This window comes from Platalea leucorodia, assembly GCF_965183815.1.
Source record: "Platalea leucorodia genome assembly, chromosome: 10".
NCBI lineage: Eukaryota > Metazoa > Chordata > Aves > Pelecaniformes > Threskiornithidae > Platalea > Platalea leucorodia.
The window spans coordinates 7,500,734-7,520,643 of NC_138832.1; the positions used below are offsets into that span (position 1 = coordinate 7,500,734).

The 19,910-nt window shown below is 63.9% G+C and overlaps 3 protein-coding genes across 8 annotated transcripts; 1 reads left to right on the top strand and 2 right to left on the bottom strand.

Annotated features, from left to right (window-relative positions):
• Positions 1-96: 96 nt before the first annotated feature.
• On the bottom strand, positions 97-7,794 carry SYTL4 (synaptotagmin like 4). 2 transcript variants are annotated; one of them, XM_082322981.1, is made up of 17 exons: positions 7,772-7,794; positions 7,167-7,330; positions 6,807-7,022; positions 6,163-6,272; positions 5,892-6,006; positions 5,620-5,727; positions 5,210-5,333; positions 5,016-5,106; positions 4,722-4,825; positions 4,521-4,604; positions 3,999-4,177; positions 3,708-3,810; positions 2,601-2,762; positions 1,723-1,828; positions 1,220-1,319; positions 479-687; positions 97-358 (listed from the first exon to the last, which is right to left on the bottom strand). In XM_082322981.1, the coding sequence occupies exons 2-17, from the start codon at positions 7,274-7,276 to the stop codon at positions 216-218; spliced, it is 2,064 nt and encodes a 687-aa protein (XP_082179107.1). In that variant the 5' UTR covers positions 7,277-7,330; positions 7,772-7,794; the 3' UTR covers positions 97-215. The 2 variants fall into 2 exon arrangements, with proteins under 2 accessions (XP_082179107.1, XP_082179106.1); XM_082322980.1 differs by having other exon boundaries at positions 4,521-4,607.
• An 836-nt stretch (positions 7,795-8,630) lies between these two features.
• Positions 8,631-12,233, bottom strand: TRMT12 (tRNA methyltransferase 12 homolog). 2 transcript variants are annotated; one of them, XM_082322945.1, is made up of 8 exons: positions 12,146-12,233; positions 11,797-11,931; positions 11,508-11,655; positions 11,240-11,429; positions 11,001-11,151; positions 10,814-10,923; positions 9,807-9,964; positions 8,631-9,735 (listed from the first exon to the last, which is right to left on the bottom strand). In XM_082322945.1, exons 2-8 carry the CDS (start codon positions 11,859-11,861, stop codon positions 9,301-9,303), a joined length of 1,257 nt encoding a protein of 418 aa, XP_082179071.1. In that variant the 5' UTR covers positions 11,862-11,931; positions 12,146-12,233; the 3' UTR covers positions 8,631-9,300. The 2 variants fall into 2 exon arrangements, with proteins under 2 accessions (XP_082179071.1, XP_082179070.1); XM_082322944.1 differs by having other exon boundaries at positions 10,814-11,429.
• Positions 12,234-12,402: 169 nt separating this feature from the next.
• On the top strand, positions 12,403-19,907 carry CSTF2 (cleavage stimulation factor subunit 2). 4 transcript variants are annotated; one of them, XM_082323355.1, is made up of 15 exons: positions 12,403-12,501; positions 12,627-12,705; positions 13,781-13,950; positions 14,245-14,381; positions 14,500-14,619; positions 14,718-14,873; positions 15,002-15,125; positions 15,480-15,542; positions 16,845-16,904; positions 17,519-17,660; positions 18,026-18,177; positions 18,477-18,754; positions 19,179-19,304; positions 19,465-19,590; positions 19,722-19,907. In XM_082323355.1, exons 1-14 carry the CDS (start codon positions 12,444-12,446, stop codon positions 19,585-19,587), a joined length of 1,788 nt encoding a protein of 595 aa, XP_082179481.1. In that variant the 5' UTR covers positions 12,403-12,443; the 3' UTR covers positions 19,588-19,590; positions 19,722-19,907. The 4 variants fall into 4 exon arrangements, with proteins under 4 accessions (XP_082179481.1, XP_082179482.1, XP_082179483.1 ...); XM_082323356.1 differs by lacking the exon at positions 16,845-16,904; XM_082323357.1 differs by lacking the exon at positions 14,718-14,873.
• Positions 19,908-19,910: the final 3 nt, after the last annotated feature.

Genomic DNA, 19,910 nt, shown 5'->3' on the forward strand with positions numbered 1-19,910 from the left:
TCAGCCTGAAATTTGGTGCAAAGCCTAAGACAAAAGGAAAACCCTTTAAATGAAGCGAGGCCAAGAAGGCTTTCTGCCCAAGCCTGTTTAGAGAAGGTCATGTTTAATAAAAGTATAAGCAAGAAAAAAACCCAACCCAACCCACATTTGGCAGCCCTGCCGGGCCGTGCTGCGAGTACAGCTCTCGAGCAGCGGTGCCAGCCCTCGGCCACAGCCTATGGCCTCAGCTTGGCCATGGTGGAGCGGAGCTGGAGCGTCCCCTCCGCCCACGAGCCTGGGTACTGGCGCATCTTCTGCCACAGGTTCAGCTCCTCGCCGGTGGAGTCCATCCAGTCCACAGCCTGCCCGTTGCTCATGCCTGGGAGAAAGGATGGACGTGGGCAGAAGTCACTGCCGGAGCAGCCTCCTGCCCGCAGCGAGGCGGCCCCGAGCAAGGCTGCTTGTCCCCAGGGTTTGACGGGACCCCAGGGCTCCTCACCGTTGCCCACCCCCAGACGGACACCCCCGAGGAAGTCGTTGCTGGACAGTGGCTCCCGGTCCCAGACTGTCAGCTCCAGGCAGATGTGCTGCAGGTCCTCGGGGTTGATGCCGTTGTAGACAAAGGTGTGGTTGTAATGAGGGTTCAGGGTCTTCTTCACCACGGGCGTCTTCCTCTTGGAGGCTTTGTTTTTGTGTGGCAGGAGGTAGCTGGGGGAAGCAGCCCCTTGTGTTAGCAGCATGTGTGCAACTGCCTTCTGCCTCTGGGCTGGGGCACCTCAGCACCCCAGGACCTGGTCTGGAGCCCACCTTCCCTGACATGGCCCAGGAAGAGCCATGATGGTCTGCAAGGGGCTGGGTATCTGCCCTGACTCCCGAAAAGCTGCTCAGCAGACTGCAGGTGGTCTGAGGAGGGGAGAGGGCAAGGACCGCAGCCTGCTCGCCCCCAGCCATGCTGCCCAGTGGCTTGATGACCTCTGGGAAGACAATTTGATGGCAGCTGGAGCCCTGCCCTGCATGCAGCCTGCCACTGTGACCTCTCAGCCAGTCAAAACCCGGGAGAGCGTTTGCTACCAGGAGCATCTCATCTCCAGGCAGAGACGGGCAGACAGTGACTTCCCGGGTACCAACGCAGGTAGCGTGGGGCAGCTAGCGGAGAGACCTGTCCCTCCCCAGGCAGCTCTGGGATGCAGCCAGGGAGGACAGTGCCTTCGTTGCCCCCCAACCCAGGACCCACACTCACCCCTTGACAAAGCTGTCTGAAGTCCCCCCGGATTTGGCAGCCGTGAGGTTCTTGGCTTCTTTGATCCAGACCTGAAGCTCACCGCCTTCCCCTGTTTTACCTGGGAAAAACGCAACACAGCAAGAATTAATCATCAACCTTAATTTCCACCACCACTAACTTCTGGAAAGGTCCTGCTGAACAGCCTTCATCACGGAGGCAGGTACAGATCCCCCGCTGGTATCTCCTCCTGCCTCCTCCCTTACTGGCCCTGCCTGCTGAGGCGAAGGCAGACAATTGCTCCACGCAGGGCCTGATGGTCCAGCCTGGTCCAGCCCCAGGAAAGCACTGGGACCACTTGGCCAGCCTGAGGACCGCCAGGTCTGCCCTGACCCAGAGCAGCCTTGCAGGTGTTGCAGAGAAGGCTGCAGCGGCACCACCCAAGACACCCACCCAGACCCAGCTCGCATGGTCACGAGCAGGTCCCACAGGCTACACAGAGATCCTAGAGTTTCAGCACTCACCCTTCCTGCCATTCCCAGCCCCAGGGTGCTTGGAAGACGGGATGTACTTCATGGAAACCACCAGCTCCCCCTTGTACTGGTGCAGACCAACAGCATCTGCCCCAATCTGCAAAGAGGCAAAGCTTATCACACACTGCTAGAGAGGCCAAAGCGGACATGGTCATGGCCTGGTCTGCATGCAGCACCTCCCCACGCTGGGCCAAAGAGCTTGGCTTCTCCTAGAGGTGGTTTAGCCGGCACAGATGCCTGCAGGCCCTCCCCAGCATCACCAGGTCAGACCCAGACCAGATCCTTTGGGATCCTACTTTGGCTCAACCAGCTCCCTTAGGAAACCCTGTTTAGGCATTTCCACAAGCTGCTCAAGCCCCAGCAGCACCAAGGGCTGAGCCCACAGTACAAGCTAGTCAGGAGAACCAGACTTCTGGTGTTGCCATCGAGCCGCACGAAGGCCCTCGCTGCCCGGCTCTGCAGCCCGCAGCAGGATGTCCTGGCCAGTTTCCCCCATTTGTTTCCCTGAAGTTGGCTCCAATTCCTCCCGAACGGGGCAGGGAGCTGGGAAGAACTGCACTCTTGGAGCATCAAGCAAGCAGAACGAAAATACCTGATGGGGCAGAGACATCCCACTGCATCCCATAGGGGATATACTGAGGAGGAGGAGGGAAGCTAGGCTTAAGGCAGAAGATCTACCCTTTTTTACTACTACTGCTGCTGCTATCTGCTCTGGGGTCTTCGTTTCTCCAAGATTTGATTTGGGGCAAGCCTTTTGGCAGTTGTTGGCCGAGGTCCCTGCACCCCTCTGCCCACTGAGGGCCACCCCCCAGGACAGGGCCAGGCACGGGAGGCTGCAGGCAGCAGGGCTGGGGTGGCATGGCCAGCACCTTGCCGTGCAGGGGCAGAAACTCCTCCAGGTGGCTCTCGAAGTTCCAGGCGTCCAGAGGGACCTCCACCTCCCCCAGGAACGTGTTTCGGCCAAAGCGGTCGTGGTGCCAGACTGAGAACTGCAGCGTCCTTGCAAGCAGGAGGGACTTGTTAATCTCGTACTAGGAAGAGAGACAGGAAAACCACCGGTGAGCAGGCAGTGCCAGGCAGGGGACAGGCTTGGCATACACTATAAGCCACAGCTCTCGATCAGGAGAGGAGACAGGTTTGAGAAGCAATGGATGCACGCAGGAGACTGTTTGTCTTCCTTCCCAAGCCTGCTGAAACCTCAGAGTCCTGGGGCAGTGGTGCAGGAGCCCGTGCTCTCCAGGCAAGTGGTCCTTAGAGCCCGTGCAGAGCCAAGACCAGGTCTCATGGCACCCAGCCACCCCACCCCATCCCACCACAAGCGAAGCTCTGCCAGCCCACCGAGCCTCAGGTGGTCAGAGCGCGAGACCTCAGCAAACCCGGGGCTGTGGGAGCCTGGAAACCCAACCACAGTTCCCACTTCCCTCCTGTTCGGAGAGTGCCTGGCCTCAGCGATGCACTGCCAGGCTCAGGGATGGAGCCAGCCCTTCCCACCACCCCGTGGCGGCCACAGCAGGGACCATGAAGGGCAGCGCCAAGTGCTATTGCCCTGGGGCCCAGAACTGCCTTATCTCTGCCTCTGCAGCCGTGCTGCCTGCCCTCCCACCACTGTAACCAGCCTGCAATGGCCCAGGAGCCTTCTTCACAGGAAAGCAATGTCCGTGGGTAAGCAGAAGGCCCCTGGCTCTGGGGGATGCCACAGGAGCTAGGACACACATTCACATCTGCAGCTGTGCCTCCACCCCACTGTGGTACCTGGGGCTTGACACCACAGCCACATCAGAGCAGAGACCCAGCCTGGGACTGGGTTTTTCCCACTTTCAGGGCGCAGTGTCTGGACACAGGTCCTCTGCAGAACCCCTGCCTCAGGGTTTGGAGCCCATCCGTCCCCTGGTTTGTTCCAGCAGCATCCTCAGGGCCAAATGCCTGCCCGGCCCCGCAGCCGGGGGCAGGCTGCGCCCCAGCCCATCCCCGCTCACCTTCAGCAGCTCGTTGTACAGGGGGTTGATGGTGTTGCGTTTGATGGTTGTCTTGCGTTTCCCTTGCCGGGATTTGTCAGGCAGGAGGTAGGTCTTCACATACCTAAAGGGAGAAGCAGGCAGCATTTCACCAGGGTCTCCCCATAACTAACCCCCATCACTGCCCCTGCCCCCCAGGACAACCCCAGACCTCCTGCCTCGCCAAGACCCCCCCCACTTACAGCTCCCTTCTCTGGTGGGCACCCCACAACCCAGCTGAGCACCACCAGCCATCATCCCCCCGGCTCTCACGGGTTGGAGCGCTTCTTGCCCTCGTCCCCGTAGGCCAGCTGGCGACACTCCTTCACGTGAATGAACAAGGTCTGCGTCTTCTGCTCGTAGCTCAGGGAGAAGGAGATTCCCCCGGTGACCGCAACGTTGCCGAAGTCACCGGCCTCACTGTAAATGCTGACCATGCTCCCCAGCGTGCTCTGGAAGACACAGAAGGGCTGAGCCAGGGCAGCATCGCTTGGTGGGTCCCTCTTCAGCCTCAGCAAGGCGACTCCCCATGTCTCCTCCGCACAGCCCCTCTCTCACCCCTCCGTGGCTGGGGATGGCTGCCAAGCACCTCCCACCCACACGCAGGCTCCCTGGAAGAGAGCTGGGTCTCCACGTTTCGATTCCCTTCAAGGGGAGGAAGCCCCCACGCCCCAAGCTCTTGCCCCCGCGCCCCAGGAGCTGCCCCCCACCTCCCTCCCACCCGACCAGCCACCGCTGCCCTTCTCCATCATTTCTTCCCGTGGAACAAGGCACAGCCACACCGCAGGGACTCACCGAGGAGGTGCCACTGCGCATGCTGCCCCGGGCCACCCTCTGCCGATGGATCTCCACCAGGTTATCGATGTCCTCCTCCTCCTCCTCCTGCAAGGAGAGAGACAAGCCACCTGCGTGGGGAGCGGCAGGGCAGGGCATGGCTGGCCAGGCAGCCTGCTCCTCCACCTGGCAGCCAGCTCTGCGGCACGCCAAAGGTCTCACCAGCTCCGTGTTGAGGCCGGGAACTGACTTGCTCCTGTCCCCCAAAGAGCCGCCTTCCCCCACGAAGTCCTCTGGGCGCAGGTCGATCACCGACTTGGTGTAGTCTGCAGGAGAGATGGTGAGGCAGGAGGCAGCAGCACGGTGCAGGACTAACAGAGCCCTGCTGCTCCCTCAAGCAAGGGCTGCCCCAGCCTCTCCCATCAGCACCGAAAGCCCACCACAGCCCAGGGAGAAGCAGCCGCCCACCCGCTGCCATGTCGGCACCCAAACCCCCTGCATCCACGCAGCTCTCACCCGCAGGCCTCACCACCCGCCGGGGGTTCTTCTTGAATATTGTTTCGTGCTCATCCACCAAGGCGCTGCTGCGGCTCCCCATGGCAGCATCCTGGGGAGGAAAGGTCCCTTCAGAGCAGGGCAGGGCTGGGCACCCCACGGGGCTCCCAGGCACCCCAGGACAGGGCTGAGCCTGCCGGAGCATGGGCACACACCCGTCCGTCGGAGAACACGTTTTTGGAGCGGAGAGGGAGGGTCAGGCTGGAGGCAGCAGGTCCTGCTGGCGCAGCAACCTGTTTTCCATCTCTGAGAGGGGCAGCTCTCTCCAGGGAGTTACTCCTGCAGAGGACACAGAAAGGTCTGTCCCAGGCCAAGTGCACGGCTGGGAGAGCAAGCGCTGGCCGGGCAGCGCCATCTCCCCACAAGCTCCCCGGAGCCACGCAAGCTCCCCAGAGCACCCCAGCCTGGGGAGCAGAGGACCTGCCTGCCCAGGGACAGGTTTCAGCCCAGCCAGAGGAGCCAGCTCCCTCTCACTAGACCGAGAAAAACGCACTTGAGATGAGGGTCCTCCTCCTCCTCTGCCAGGCCAGCCTTGCCAAGGCCAAACCACCCGGTAGCCCCTCACCTGCCCCCCATGCCACTGGGACTAGGTCTGTAGCCATCCAGGCTCATGTTTTCCATGGACTCTGTGTCACTTTTACCATCCCGAGGGTCTGAGGCATCCAGAAACAAACTGCAGACAAACAAAACCACAGGTATGTCCTGTTTGGCGAGGAAGCAGCTCTGAGAGAGAGCTTCTGCACCACCAGTGATCCGAGCAGGGCGTCAGCGTCCCGCCCGTCCCTGCAGCGGGTGAGGGCTGGCACCCGGAGTGGGGGAGACGGCAGGGATCCTCACCTGGGCCCCTCCCGGGGTGCCGAGGGGCTCTGCTGCCGAGCTGCAGAGGAGCTTTTGGGCTCACCGAGCTGGGCTTTCTGAAGGAGGGTTTGTCCCACAGTCTCTCTTTTGCAGGCTGGAAGGAAAGAGGCATCAGGAAGACTGCTGCTCCCAGCCCATTGCCTGGAGCAGGAGCTGCTTCCAGCCAACTCCGCGCTGGGTGGAGGCGGACTAGGGAAAGCTGGAGCATCCCGGAGGTCCAGGCTGTGGGAGAAGGCTGTGGCACCCCTACCTGCCGACCTGTGCCGCAGGGACAGCCGCACCATGTCACTGCCCAGACGGTTGGCGAAGCGGTTGACCCTCTGGTCGTAGAACCAGTCACCCGTTGTCTTCTTCAGCTCACTGCAGGGCAGGGAGGCAGCGGGGGCAGTCAGGGGTGGGGGGGGGCTGCCCCCTGCACCCTCAGTGGGGGGGGTGCTCCCTGCACCCACCAGCCAAGGAGAGCACGGGCACAGTGGATGTGTTTGGCAAGGGGCTGGGCAGAGACGACACAGACGATGGGCCCAGCTACATCCCCAGCAAACACGGGAGCAAGACGGGTTTTGCAGGACGGGGAGGCTGAGAGGGAGGAAACTTGGGGTGCTTGAAATACAGGCTGAGTGAGGGGCATGGGGGGATGCTGGAGTCAAGTAAGGGGGGAAAAGGAGCAGGGTGGGCACGAAGGAGACCCAAGACTGGGGCACGACCCAGTTCTCCACCACCCAACCGTGGGTGCCCACCCTGGGAAGTGACAGCAGAGAGAGCTGCCTTGCGCTGGAGAAGACCAGCTGGGCTAGGAAAGGCTGGCCACAGGGCATCCAGCCGGGGTGGCTGGGAAGAGGAAGGGGACAGGAGGAGCGTGCAGAAGGTCCCTGCCACTTGTCCCCGGGTACTCACGCCTCCTTGGAGCAGACTTTGCAGCGCCAGGAGCCGTTGGGGCTGTAGGAACGGCAGTCCCGACACACCAAGTGGTTGCAGCCCCGGCAGGTGTTGGCCTTGGGGCCGACGCGGCCCAGGCTCTGCTGGCAGCGGGCGCAGGTCCGCTCGCTGTAGCGCTGGCTGCCCCGCTTGGCTCCCTTGCGCCGGATCTCCAGCAGCTCGTTCTTCAGGCGCCTGCTCGGACCCCGACACCGGCACCCGTCAGAGCCGTGCCGGGACCCCGGGGCCGAACCGTATCCCAGCCCCATCGCCCCTCCAGCCGCTTCTAGAGCAAAGCGGGGAACCCAGCGCCCTGCCCGGCTCCGGCCGCCTCCTCACCTGATTCTCCTCTCCTCTGCTTTGCGGAGCTCCTCATCGCGCTGCAGGACCTGCAGGATCAAATCCCTCTCCACGTCCGACAAGAAGGACAGATCCACGGCCTCCGACATCGCTGCTCCCGGGACGGCGCACCCTCGCCAGCAGCAGCGGGCGCCTCCTCCGTGCTAGGCGCAAGGCAGCCGCTTAGCGCGGCCCCGGCCCCGGCCCCGCTCTGCCGGGTGCCCCGCACCCCGCCCCGCCACCGCCGCGGCCTTGCTGCGGGCCGGGCCCTCGGCCGCCCGCCCGCCCCGCCGACCTCAGCCGGCTCCGCGGCAGCGGGGCGGAGGCCCGGCACCCCCGGGCTCCCCCGGGGAGGAAGGAGCCGCCCCGGGCCGCCGCACCCCGCCGGTGCGGCCCGGGCTGGGGAAGCCGCCCGTCCCCCCGCGGAGGGGCCGCAGCCCGCGGGGCGACCCCGCTCCCCGCCCCGGGCGGCGGCACCGCCGAAGCGGCTGGAGGCGGCTGGAAGCGGCCGCTGCCCAGCCCGGCGGCAGGGACCGTCCCGTCCCCGTCCCCGTCCCCCCGCCGGCGGAGGGACCCCCCCCGCCCCGCCCGGTGCTGCCCGGTACCTGCCGCGGCTCCGGCCGGCGCCTCCCGGCAGCAGCGAGGAGGGACAGACGGACAGACGGAGCCGCCTCCTTAAAGGGACCGCACCTGCGGCACCGACGGGGCGGCCCCCCCCCGCCGCGGGACAGCAGCAGCCCCTTCCCCCGGGGCAGCCGTGCCCGGAGCCCCCGGCCCCCCCGGGACGGCCCCCGCCTCCGGGGCTGCGGCCCCAGCCCCGCCGGCTGCTCGCCGCCCCCGGCACGGCTGGGCAGGGCTCGGTGCCCGGAGCCGGGCGCCCCGCTCCCGCGGCGTGCCTCCCCGCAGCCCTACCTGGGAAGGCAGCTCCTCCCAAAGAGCACACACAAGCCAGCACAAAGCCTACACCCAAAGCCTACCCCTCCCGGGGTCCCCGGGGTGCCCAGCACGGCGGCGGGCAAGGGACCGACACCCAAACAGCACGGCCCTGGTGCCCTCCCAGCAGAGGATGGCCCCGCCGCAAGGCTCCAGCCTCTGCCCTTGTCCTTCGTGGGCAGAGACACGGCGCTGGCAGGGCTCCTCGCGCTCTGCCCGCAGCAGCGCAGGCAACGGGCAAACGCTGAGCACACGTGGCAGGACGAGGCGTGGGGCTCACGTCCACGGGGAGGTGGCTTCTCGCCATGCAGGATGGCGGGGCCGCGTGGGAGGCCGTCTGGAAGCAGCCCCGAAGCAAACGCAAAGACGCCCACGGTTTCGGCGGCACCCCGGGGCTCCCCGCCACAGGACGGCAGAGAGCCTGCAGGAGGAGACAGGAAAACCCACGGGGACCTGGGGACACCAAGGGGCCGGTGGGAGCTCCCTCCTCGGGCAGGGGTTTCTCTGCAACAGGGGTACACACGCAGCTGCGTAAGAGGTGGCTTCTCTTACGCAGGGGTATGAGGGCTTTAGGCTTGCAGGCAGAGTTGAGGGCAGAGGATGCAGGCAGAAGCTTTGCTCCCCGAGCCCCTCCACACACCGCCCCGGCACCCAGGGTCCCCACGCAGGACCCCCACGCTTGCACCCGTGTTCGCGTTTTAACTGGATGCCAACCAGAGAGACAGGAAACATCCTTATTTCTGCAAAAAGGTGAGAAGAAACCGAGATGAACAGACCTCTTTCCAGTACATGAAAAAAGGTAAATACAAGCACAAAGCCTGCCCCTGACTTGCTGAAATGAAGCTCGGCAGGAATCTGAGGCGTATTAAGCCCCGTGGCTCTCTCCCGTGTGAAAATGGGGCTGAAAGTGCCACCACATGTCCGTGATCTGGGCAGTGACAGGCAGAGCTGGGGCAGGACTCGGGGTGCTCTCAGCCCCAGCTCGCCCCATCCGTGGCCGGGATATGGCTCCTGGAGGGATCTCCAGCAGGAGAGCATCCCTGGGCGCAGGGAGGCACTGCTGGGCAGCGCTGCCACCTGGGAACGCAGGGATGTAAAATTCATCCAGGCTGGCAGCAGGCAACGGTAGCATCTCCCTGCCAGCAGTGCTCCAATACCACCCTTGCGTGGGAGCTGGAGCCCCGCCACGGCCCGTGGCCGGCTAGGCAGGCAGCGTCGGCCGGCACTCGAGATCCAGTACGAGGTGATGCACGTGGGGCGCGTAGGACTTCACTGCCTCGATGTGCAGGACGCTGGTGCGCCATGGCTGCCCGTGCAGCTCCGCCAGCAGCCCCCGGATCCGTGCCGCCGTGACTTCAGCCCACCTCTGCCACTCAGGTTTGATCCTGGCCCCCTGTGTCTCCTTCCCACCATCCTTCGTTGGGTGCTGCGCCTCTCCATCAGAGCCGGCTGCCTCTGGAGAGCCCCGCTCAGCCCGCAGGACCGGGGTCGGTGTGGGGCGAGACTCCACGTTGTGATGGATGTGGAGAACCCCGCCTGTGCCCTTCTTCAGGACGCGGCAGGCCACCGGCCAGCCCTCCTCCGAGCTGGGAATCAGTCCCAGATTCACCCGGTCCGCTACGTCCCGCAGCTCCAGCTGGAAGGAGAGGGGAGGTGAGGGGGCCGCCGCGCAGGGCCAGGGGGCCGTGGCTGGTCGGCGCTGCTCACCTGCCTGCTGTCCCCGTGGTGGACGCGGCAGCGGTCCTGCACGCCGTTCAGCGCCAGGTTCCTCCGCAGGGCCTCCACGGCGTGGCCGTTCCACTCGCAGGCGTGGGCGAAGGCGGCCCCTGCATGAACCAGGTACGGCAGCGTGAAATAGCCGATGCCTGGGGGCAAGAGAGGTGGCAGCGGCTGAGGGCAGAATCCGGGCACCAACGGGAGTCCGCGCTCCCCCCTGGAGGCAGGGTGGGATGCAGATTACCACCCTGGCTCTCTGCATCTGCTTTGCTCCAGGTTGGAACAAGCCCGGATGCTGGGAAAATGGAAATTCATCCCCCCTTGCCTCTGCCAAAGCAAAATCTGTCTTGAAAAATGTTTACAGAGGAGCTTATTTTACCTTCAGTCTTTGGCCATTAGCTCGAGACCTGCGCTGCCCTGCTTCCACTCTGTGCAGAAGTGCCCAGACTACCACTTATTTTAATTAAACCAGAGCAGTTTTGTGATTGCCACATCCTTTCTGCGTGGCACAGATTAGAAGCGCTAACGTCCCTAAGCACAAAACAGCAGCTCTCTTGACGTGCAAATGCCTGACGTGATCTCCCCTCTCATCTCACTGCGCAGGACGCTTCGGTTAGCGCCAGCTCGTCATGAAAGCGCATCAGTACAGGCTCAGGACATCTACGGGAGCTTTTCAGAAACAATATCAAGGGCAAATCTTTTCCATGAATCCAAATGATTGCCATGACCAGCACTAGGTACAGAGCAGTGCTCAGCAGAGCCTGAGTGCAAGGTCATCCTGAGTGTCCAAAGCCAAGAGGGACACAGGAGGGACAGCAGTGCCAGGTTAGCTGAGGGCTCACAGATGGGGCAGGAGCAATAAGCCTGGGTATTTTTCCAGTCCAGGCTGGAAATGACGTTTCACATCCACCTGGATGCCATCAGTACCCACGTCACTGGTCTCTGCCTGCCTGCCTCCGCAAGCCTGCCCTGCCAAATCCCTCCGCTGTCCCCGTTACCTGCGTAGAGATCCACCAGCACCTCCCCAGAGCAGGGCAGCGAGGCCACGCGCAGCTTCTCCGTGATGTTGCCCGGTGAGAACATGCACTTGGTCACGTCAAATGTGTACCTGGGAGATATCACCAGCTCGGTGAGGGCTGCCCGTTCCCTGCACCGGCTGCATCCTGCACCACGACTCCTGCCTACCTGATCCCGTTGTCCACGTGCTCCACCCAGCCATCCTCGCCCAGCAGCAGGGTGACACTGGGGGACCGCATCCCATCCGGCAACACCCGTCCTTGCCTGGCCAGCCGCTGGGCACCCAGAGCCGAGGCGACCGTCTCCCAGAGCGCCGGACCTGCAATGCACCCATCCCGGGAGCTTTGGGAAAGGCCAGGGTAGCTCTGTGGGCAGGATCTGGGCAGGCAGATCCCGCTCGCCCTTACCCAGCTTCTCCCATGGCACAGCCCTGAAGCTGTCCTCGCTCAGCAGGACCAGATCCCCGTGCCGCTGCCAGGCGCGGGGCACGTCACGCTCCAGCTCCTCCGACCAGCTCTCGCCCAGCAGCCGCCGCAGCTCGTCCCTCAGCTTCTTGGCAGGTGTCTGCCGGCGGGCTGCCCGGGAGGGGATGGGGTCCTGCGAGAGGGATGTGGCACATGGGGCTGAGACCCCACCGCCCCACGGCGGGACTCAGGGAGAGGGGTCTCTCCCAACCTGGATCCAGACCAGCCCGCAGGGCATCTCCCGGGGCAGACGCATCTGGGAGAGCTTCTCCTCCAGCACAGGCAGGGCCACACGGCCCCCGGGCACCTCCTGCAGCCGGTAGCGCCCGTCCAGGAGCCGCTCCTCTTCCAAATGCTCCCTGCAAGGCCAAGGCACCGTCAGGCCCTCCTCAGCCCCGCAGCCCACCCCACCGCAGGGAAGAGACCCCCAGGGGTGTGGGGCCAGCCCTCCTCCCTGCCTGCACCCTGTCCCAGGGCTCCCATTCCCCCTCGCAGCTCACCTGAGGCGCTGGGCGAACTGCGGCTCCGTGGCCAGCGCAGGGACGGGGACGTGACTTGCCTCCATCCCCAGGACGGGGAGATGTCACCGTCCAGCGGGGACGCAGCCACCCGCCAGGCGGGCACAGGGCGTCAGGCTGGCAGGGGACAGGAGGGAGACGGTGGGGGTCCCTGGCACCGCCCTGCTGGGGGCACGGCACTGCCGTGGGGTGCCCGGGGAGGTGGGGTGCCCGGGGGATGAGGGGTGGCGTGCCCGGGGTGGGGTGTCCCGGAGGACGGGGGACTCGGGGATGGGGGACCTGGGGAGCGGGGTACCCGGGTGCGAGAGGCGGGATACCCGCGGGACTGTACCTCAGGGCCGGTGCCCGGGATTGCACCCCTGAGGCCGCCCCGGGAGCCGGCAGCCCATGGCTGGCTGTCCCGGGAAGGGCTCCCCAAGGCCCAGCACCCCCGGCCGGTGTCCCGGGCGTCCCGGCCGCTCCTACCGAGCGCGGCGCGCAGACTGCGGCGGCGTGGAGCCCGTGTTTCCCGCCGGAGCGCCTTCCCCGCCGCGCCGCCTTCATATTTGTTGCGGGCGCGGGCGGAAGCGGAAGCGGGGGGACGGCGTGGGGTGAGGGACCGGAAGCGGCGGCCAGGCCCGGGCGGCGGGATGGCGGGGCTGTCGGTGCGGGACCCCGCCGTGGACCGCTCCCTGCGCTCCGTCTTCGGTGAGCGCCGCGGGGGCGGGGACGAGGGCGGGCTGGCGGGCCGAGCCTTCCCCGCCGTTCGGGGCCGGTGTCCGCGCAGCCCTCGGTCTCGGCGCTGACCGGCGGCCGCCGTCTCTCTTCCACAGTGGGGAACATCCCGTACGAAGCCACAGAGGAGCAGCTGAAGGACATTTTCTCAGAGGTCGGGCCTGTGGTCAGCTTTAGGTGAGAACGGCTGCCGGTCTCCCCCGGCCTCCCCTCCCTGCTTCCCCGGGCAGCGCGGGCAGATCTCGCCCCGAGGGATGTGGAGCGTAACGGCCCCAAGCCCGCAGCGTGAAGGCGGGCAGGCTGCTCCGGGCTGGAGGCAGCTGCCCTGCTGCGGCCTGGAGCTGGGGCAGGTAAGTCCTCAGGTCCTGGCCGGGCTGTGTGCAGAGAGCCGGGAGCACAGAGCGCTCCCACCCCAGCGGCTCTGCAGGGCTGGTTTCCTGCCTTGGCGCCAGGCTTCAGAGAGCTCTTGCTTGAGGGCTTTGGAGCTCCAGGAGCAGCCAGGCCAGTCCTGTGCCCCCAGGAGCTGCCTTCGTGGGGTGATGGGGAGCACAGCACTCGCGCTGGTGGCCTTCCTGGACACCAGAGCTCTGGGAACACCCATCGGCCTGGAACCAGGAGGGATTTTGGCTCTGGCTTAGGGCCGGCTGTTGCGTGCCTTGACCTGACCCCGGTGCCTTCACTCTGCTCCCCAGCGCTCCTGTGTGGCGTACCCCGATAGCCCTCTCCCGAGTGCTGGAGAGCTGCGGGCACCGCACACTGCTCCATGCCTGCACCGCCCTCAGCGGTGGTGGTTCTCTCCTCCTCTGGTGAAGCTGGTGAAGGGTCTGGAGCACAAGTCTGATGAGGAGCAGCTGAGGGAGCTGGGGTTGTTCAGCCTGGAGAAAAGGATGCTCAGGGGATGCCTTATCGCTCTCTACAACTGCCTGAAAGGAGGCTGTAGCGAGGTGGGGTCGGTCTCTTCTCCCAAGTAACAAGCAATAGGACAAGAGGAAACGGCCTCAAGCTGCGCCAGGGCAGGTTTAGGTTGGATATTAGGAAAAACTTCTTCACTGAAAGAGTAGTCAGGCACTGGCACAGGCTGCCCAGGGGAGCAGTTGAGTCCCCATCCCTGGGGGTATTTAAGAGACGGCTAGACGTGGTGCTTAGGGACATGGTTTGGTGGTGGGCTCGGCAGTGCTGCGTTAGCGGTTGGACTTGATGATCTTAAAGGTCTTTTCCAACCTAAACGATTCTATGATTCCTCGCTGCACAGGCTGGTGTATGACAGGGAGACGGGAAAGCCGAAGGGCTATGGCTTCTGTGAGTACCAAGACCAGGAGACGGCCCTCAGTGCCATGCGGAACCTGAACGGGCGAGAGTTCAGTGGGAGGGCCCTGCGCGTTGACAACGCAGCCAGCGAGAAGAACAAGGAGGAGCTGAAGAGTGAGTCTGAATCTTGTGGTGGAGAACGCACTGATGTTGTGCTGGGCCTGGCCTTTTCAGCATTACAAAGCGTGTCTCTGCTGCGAGGCTGGCGAGGTGGAGACCTCGCGGAGCTGACCTGCTCTGAGAGATGTAGCAAGTAGTTTTGCTGAGGCTTGTGTGGGCTCAGCTGTGTTTTCTCTCCCTGTTTTCACTGCCTCCCTTTCCCTGTAATGGCATGGTGCTTCCCTTCTGATGACCCCATTAAAAACAGCCAGCTTACGTTCCCGTACGAGGTCACAAACTCTGTTGCAGGCTTAGGCACAGGCGCACCCATCATAGAGTCACCCTACGGGGACCCTGTCAATCCTGAAGATGCCCCTGAGTCCATCAGCCGGGCAGTAGCCAGCCTGCCGCCTGAGCAGATGTTTGAGCTGATGAAGCAGATGAAGGTGAGCGAAGCGGAGGGCTGCGCTCTCTGCATGAGCACAGCTTCTACCACCGCTGCGCATGCCCTCGCAGCCCCCTGTCGTGCCTTGCCAGAGCTCTGATCTGCCTGTGTCTTCTCAGTTGTGTGTCCAGAACAGCCCGCAGGAAGCCAGGAACATGCTGCTCCAGAACCCCCAGCTGGCTTATGCCCTGCTGCAGGCCCAGGTGGTCATGAGGATCGTCGACCCGGAGATCGCACTGGTTTGTCCCTTGCTACCTCGTCTGGGGTCGGTAGGGTATCAGTGGCAGCCTGTTGTGGAGGGGGGTGGAAGAGAACTCCTTTCTCCTTCTGCCCCTAGAAAATCCTGCATCGCCAGACCAGCGTTCCTCCTCTGATCCCAGGCAACCAGCAGCCAGTGCCAGGGCCGGGCCCTGGACCGGGACCGGGGCCTGGGCCAGGGCCAAACGCCCAGCTGAACCCACAGAACACCCCCTCGTCCCAGCCACAGCCCATAGTAAGAGCCTATGCGATGCAGGTGCCGCGTGGGGGAGAGATGGGCATTGCCAGCTCCAGCTCTCCCAGCTGGGGCGCGCGTGCCCGGGTTATGGGGCTTTCCTGAGGTCCGGTTTCTCTCCTGGGTAGGGTGGGATGCACGTAAACGGCGCTCCTCCTCTGATGCAGCCGCCCATGCAGGGAGGAGTGCCGGCCCCAGGACAGATGGCAGCCCCTGTGCAGGGCCCGGGCCCTGGCCCCATGGCTCCAGGAGGTGAGTGCGTGGGTTTTGGCTGAACGGTGCCCTGGGCACACGAGTCCTGCAGACAGCGCCCCTCTCCCTTCCCCTTAACCAGAGGGCTTGGCCCCGTGGGAGCGCACGTAGTCCCATACTGCATGCTGTGGTTGTGGCTGCTGCCAGCGGCGGTTCAGAAAGTCGGCTTATTTCCGTGGGGAGCCAACACCAAGAAAATAAACCTTATCTCTGTGAGGAGCCAGCGCCGAGAAAATAAACTTTTGGATGCTCCCCCAGGAGCTGGGAGGGGGGAGGTACTAGGGGGCCTGAGGAAGCTGTTAGTGGTGCAGGGCTGGCTGGGGAGGGATCTGATCTCTGCCTGTTCCCTCACAGGTGGGATGCAGCCGCAGGTTGGGATGCCGGGAGGAGGGCCTGTCCCCTTGGAGCGCGGACAAGGTAAAACAGACATGGGTTAGTGCTGTGCATTATGCAAGCCTCACTCCAGCGGGGGCCCAGGCCACGGGTGCTGAGCGGTGCTGTGCCAAGAGCCCCTGCCAGCTCCCTGCAGCCTTGCCGTACCTGGATCCAGGGCAGCTCCCGCAGCGCTGGGCTGTGCCCGGGTTTGTTCGCTTAGGCGCAAGGCTGTGGCAGTGGCTCTCCTGTTCCCAGGGCATGCACCAGTTTGCTCCCAGCTTGTCCTGCACCGTGTTGTGCAGATGAGCCCTGGAAGACAGGAGAGCCGCCAGTCCCCGCAGAGCCCCACCGAGCGGGACGTGCCTGTGTTTTCCATCTCTCTGTGAGCCCGCGTCTGTCCCTGTGCTTGAGCGGGCGGGCAGAGCTTGCTCTTCTCTGGTCCCTGTCCTGCTCCTTCGCTGCCTGGGTGCTGGTAAGCAGCTTGTGCTGCCGCTGCGTCTGCCCACGTCTCCCAGTGCTCCCTGCGCCGTGCCCGGCAGAGGGAGCTGGGCCTTCGCTTTTGCTTGCGACAGTGAGTGCGAGGCTTGGCAGGGAATTTCCCGGTGAGCGATTGCTTGGCTCTCCCTCTGCAGGCACGGTCTGTATGGCCCAGCCCCGGAGCCGGATTCCATACGGTTCACATGTTGTGTGGCTGCCCCGTCAAGTCATGCGGCAGCAGTAGCACAACCAAAGCATTCCTGTTCTCCCAGTAATAAGGCACATAGCTGAAACCCCTGTTGTCTTGACTTGTATCGTAGGCCTTGTTTTGGGTACGTGGCAAACTTGTTCTGAGATCCGCCAGCCTTAGGTATCTTAGGAGAAGCTGACTCTCATTTTCTTGGGGGGGGGGGCACCATCTTCCTGAGAGCAACCCGGCAGTTCTTGGCACTTCCGCTGGTACCCAGAAGGTTTCGGAGAGCAGACAGAAAGCTGGCACTGGGGAGTGCTGTGGGAAGCTGCAGGCAGAAGCAGAAGCTGACTGGCTGTGTGTTGTGGGGCGCAGCGTGGCCCCAGAGAATGCCGATTCTCTCGGCAGGACGTCCTCCTGCCCCGCACGTTCACGCGGTGAGTGAGGGAAGGGCCGTGCCAAGCTGGCGCTCACGGCTGTGGTGGCAGAGGTGGCATTAATGGAAGAGGTTGATAAAGCCAGACCTGCAGCAGGCAGCATCTTCTCCGTAGGTTTTCCAGGGGACTTCAGGGAGCGGAGGTGATCCTGCAGGCAGCACTGTCCCCAAGGCTGAGTGCATGTGTGCATACACTATTTACGTGTCTGCTCTTCTCCCTCTTTTCCTGCTGCTTGCCCAGGGAACCTGCAGCTCTCGCCCGTGGGACCTGCCAGGCCTGCGTCTATCGAACGCGTTCAAGGTATCCCAGCACCCGCCAGCTCCCTCCTCCCGTGGAGCTCGTTGTGGAGTGTGCAGAGAGCAGCTTTCACCCTGATGTGCTCAGGGCCGGGGACTGGTGCATCACTCTGTGTAGCCTGGCAGGGTTAGGAGGAAGCAGGGTTTTCTCCAGGGCCTCGGGAGAGAACAGGCTAGCGCTGTGCACCAGTGGAAAAGGAGAGCCTGCTTGAAGAGGGCCTTTGCCTAGGATCCAGCCCCCTTTGACACCTCGCTACCAGGAGCCTTCCAGGTCTTGCTTTGCTCCTGGCCCCACGTCGGCAGGGTGTTGATGCCCATGCTCCTAGAGATCGCCACGGGGGCATCCACGCTTGGTTTGGCCACCTGGTGCCGTAAGGAGCCTGAGGTAGAGCCAGAGAGGGGAAGAGAGGGATAAAATCAGCAGCCAGGGAAGGGGCTTCGGTGCGCTCTGGCCTTCTGTGAGGGGCTGCTGCCCCGGCGGTCAGCACGGCTCACCCGCCTGCGCGCCGGGGAGCAGCAAGGCCGCCCCGCGCCCCAGCCCCAAGAGCGCTGGGGGACAGTCTCAGCACGGCACTGGTCATGCAGATCCTCACGAGCTCTTGTGTGTCTCCCTGGCAGTGCCCATGCCAGACCCGAGGGCCCCTATGCAGCGTGGACCTCTACCTGCTAGTGGCCCGCCACCCCGAGGCCTTTTGGGAGATGCCCCGAATGACCCTCGCGGAGGGACCCTGCTCTCAGTCACTGGAGAAGTGGAGCCCAGGTGAGGGGAGAGGGAAGGAGAGGAGCCCTTGGCACTGTCCCCTGCCCAAGGGTGACCTCTCGCTGAGGACAGGGATGGCACCAGCCTTCCGGGAGTCACCACTGCCTGGTCGGAGGCCTGTGTGCTGCCGACCGCGGGGGCTGGCCCGTTTCCCCGGGGACGGGACATCCCCGGGGTGATGGCAGCAGCCCTGTGGCATGGGGCCGACAGCACCCGTCCCTGTGCCAGCCTCGCCCTCCTCCCCTGCGGCCGGCTTCGGGGATGATCCCAGCGCTCTGCCCAGACCTTGCCAAGCCAGCGTCTGATTCATACTCTCTCGCTTTTTCTCCTCCTCCTGCTTTGCTCTCCTCGTCTCTCTGCGTCAGAGGTTACCTTGGGCCGCCCCACCAGGGAGCCCCTATGCACCATATGCCTGGTCATGACAGCCGTGGCCCCCCCCATGAGATGAGGGGGGGACCCATGGGAGAACCCCGACCACTGATGGGAGAGCCACGGGGGCCCTTGATGGACGCTCGAGGTGAGAGAGGGGGCATGAAATAGCGGGTGGCGTAAAGCGGACAGACAAGAAGTCAGAGTGGAGCCCGCTGCCCCGACACGAGGCATAGGAAGGGGGTTTGGGCAGTGAAGCAACTGCCCCCAGGGCAAGGAGGGACAGTCCCACGGGGCAAGGGACTTCCTCCAGGTGTGTCCCCTCTGCCCCCAGCTCTGCACCTTCCGGGCATTTGCTCACCCCCAGGCAAAGGAGGCAGCGGGCTCGCTCCCACGCTCCCTGTGGCACTGCTCCCTTCAACAGCTTGCCTTGTCTTTCCCCTGCAGTCGGAAGAGATCCCCGAGGGCTGGAGCCACGAGGATTGGAGCCGCGAGGGCTGGAGCCCCGGGTGATGGAGGCGAGAGCCCTGGAGGCGCGAGGCCTGGAGCCGCGGGTCCTGGAGCCACGAGTGCTGGAAGCTAGGGCCATGGAGGCCAGGGTCATGGAGCCCCGGGGCCTGGAGCCTCGAGGGCCGGGTCCCAATCCACGTGGCCCCATGCCTGGTGGGATACAGGGTCCTGGGCCACTTAACATGGGAGCCAGTGGCCCGCAGGGGCCCCGCCAGGTACGTACAATGTCTCTGCTGGGCTGGTTGGGCACCGATGGTGTCTTGTAGATTGGGTCTGAGTGTGAGGTGTGATGGCGTCCTGCAGCAGCTTGGGAGGGGCGGGCGTCCCGCAGAGCGACACCTCCAGGAAGCACAAGGCCTGGGTCAGTGGCCCTCTGAGGGGTTTGGGGCATCCATCCCATTTCCCCATCTGCTGGGGGTGAGACAAGGCTCGGGCCTCTCTCCACCTCTTCCTGATGTGCAGGAGTTGGAGGGAGAGGAGAGCACATAAAATGCACGGTAGCATGTCTCTTCATGCTCGGTCATCTTCAGGCTGGCTGTGGGATGATGGGATCCAGCTGATCATCTGCTTTACATTTCTGTATTTGTATGGCTGGGTCCAGAGACCCCTTGGTCCTTACCCCCTCTCTTGTGCCCGTAGGTTCCTAACATGGCAGGGGCAGGCATGCAGGGAGGAGGCATTCCTGGGGCAGGGGTCCAAGGAGCTGGTCAGCCCGGAGGCTTTAGCCCTGGACAGAGCCAGGTCACTCCCCAGGATCACGAGAAGGTGAGAGGACAAAAGGGAAAGGGTGAGACACCGGGAGCAGCACTTCCTCCGTGCCTTACTGTGGCGGGGACAGCCCCTTCCTGGTTCCGGTAACCCGTGGCTGCCGGTAACCCGTGGCTGCTCTGGCAGGGCACGTCTCTGATTCCCCCTCTCCCCACAGGCAGCCCTGATTATGCAGGTTCTGCAGCTGACGGCGGACCAGATCGCCATGCTGCCCCCGGAGCAACGGCAGAGCATCCTTATTCTGAAGGAGCAAATCCAGAAGTCCACGGGGGCACCCTGACAGGTGATGTCCTTAGCCCAGCCTCGGGCCGTGCCTGCTGCCCGTCAGTAAATCGGAGAGCTGCTTAGGATGGGGCTGTACTCTGCTTTTCCTCTCCATGCCGGGGCTCACTCTCCTCCCCTTCCTTCTCACAGGCGCACGGTGGAGATGCTGTCCACCTGGACAGAGGCGACGCTCCGTGGCAGCTGCTTCCCCTTGCTGTCTGAGCTGATGCTGCGTTTTGGGAGAGATTTCTCCTCCCCCCCAAATGTTTTCCCTTCCCATTCATTCTGTTTTCTGTGTGTATATTTTATGATGTTTGAAATAAAGTGGGAGGAGGGTTT

Bases quoted from the DNA above. Each gene is read 5' to 3' on its own strand.
- TRMT12 (XM_082322944.1), bottom strand. From the start codon at position 11,861: ATGGAGGCAAGTCACGTCCCCGTCCCTGCGCTGGCCACGGAGCCGCAG. The intron at 11,656-11,796 runs GTGAGCTGCGAG...TTGGCCTTGCAG, and splicing joins CAGTTCGCCCAGCGCCTCAG to GGAGCATTTGGAAGAGGAGC. The intron at 9,965-10,813 runs GTAACGGGGACA...TCTTGCCCCCAG, and splicing joins GCTGGTGGATCTCTACGCAG to GCATCGGCTATTTCACGCTG.
- SYTL4 (XM_082322980.1), bottom strand. From the start codon at position 7,276: ATGTCGGAGGCCGTGGATCTGTCCTTCTTGTCGGACGTGGAGAGGGAT. The intron at 4,608-4,721 runs GTGAGACCTTTG...CTCTCCTTGCAG, and splicing joins CCGGCCTCAACACGGAGCTG to GAGGAGGAGGAGGAGGACAT. The intron at 2,763-3,707 runs GTGAGCGGGGAT...CTCTCTTCCTAG, and splicing joins TGTACAACGAGCTGCTGAAG to TACGAGATTAACAAGTCCCT.
- CSTF2 (XM_082323355.1), top strand. From the start codon at position 12,444: ATGGCGGGGCTGTCGGTGCGGGACCCCGCCGTGGACCGCTCCCTGCGC. The intron at 15,543-16,844 runs GTAAAACAGACA...CTGCTTGCCCAG, and splicing joins CCCCTTGGAGCGCGGACAAG to GGAACCTGCAGCTCTCGCCC. The intron at 17,661-18,025 runs GTGAGGGGAGAG...TCTCTGCGTCAG, and splicing joins ACTGGAGAAGTGGAGCCCAG to AGGTTACCTTGGGCCGCCCC.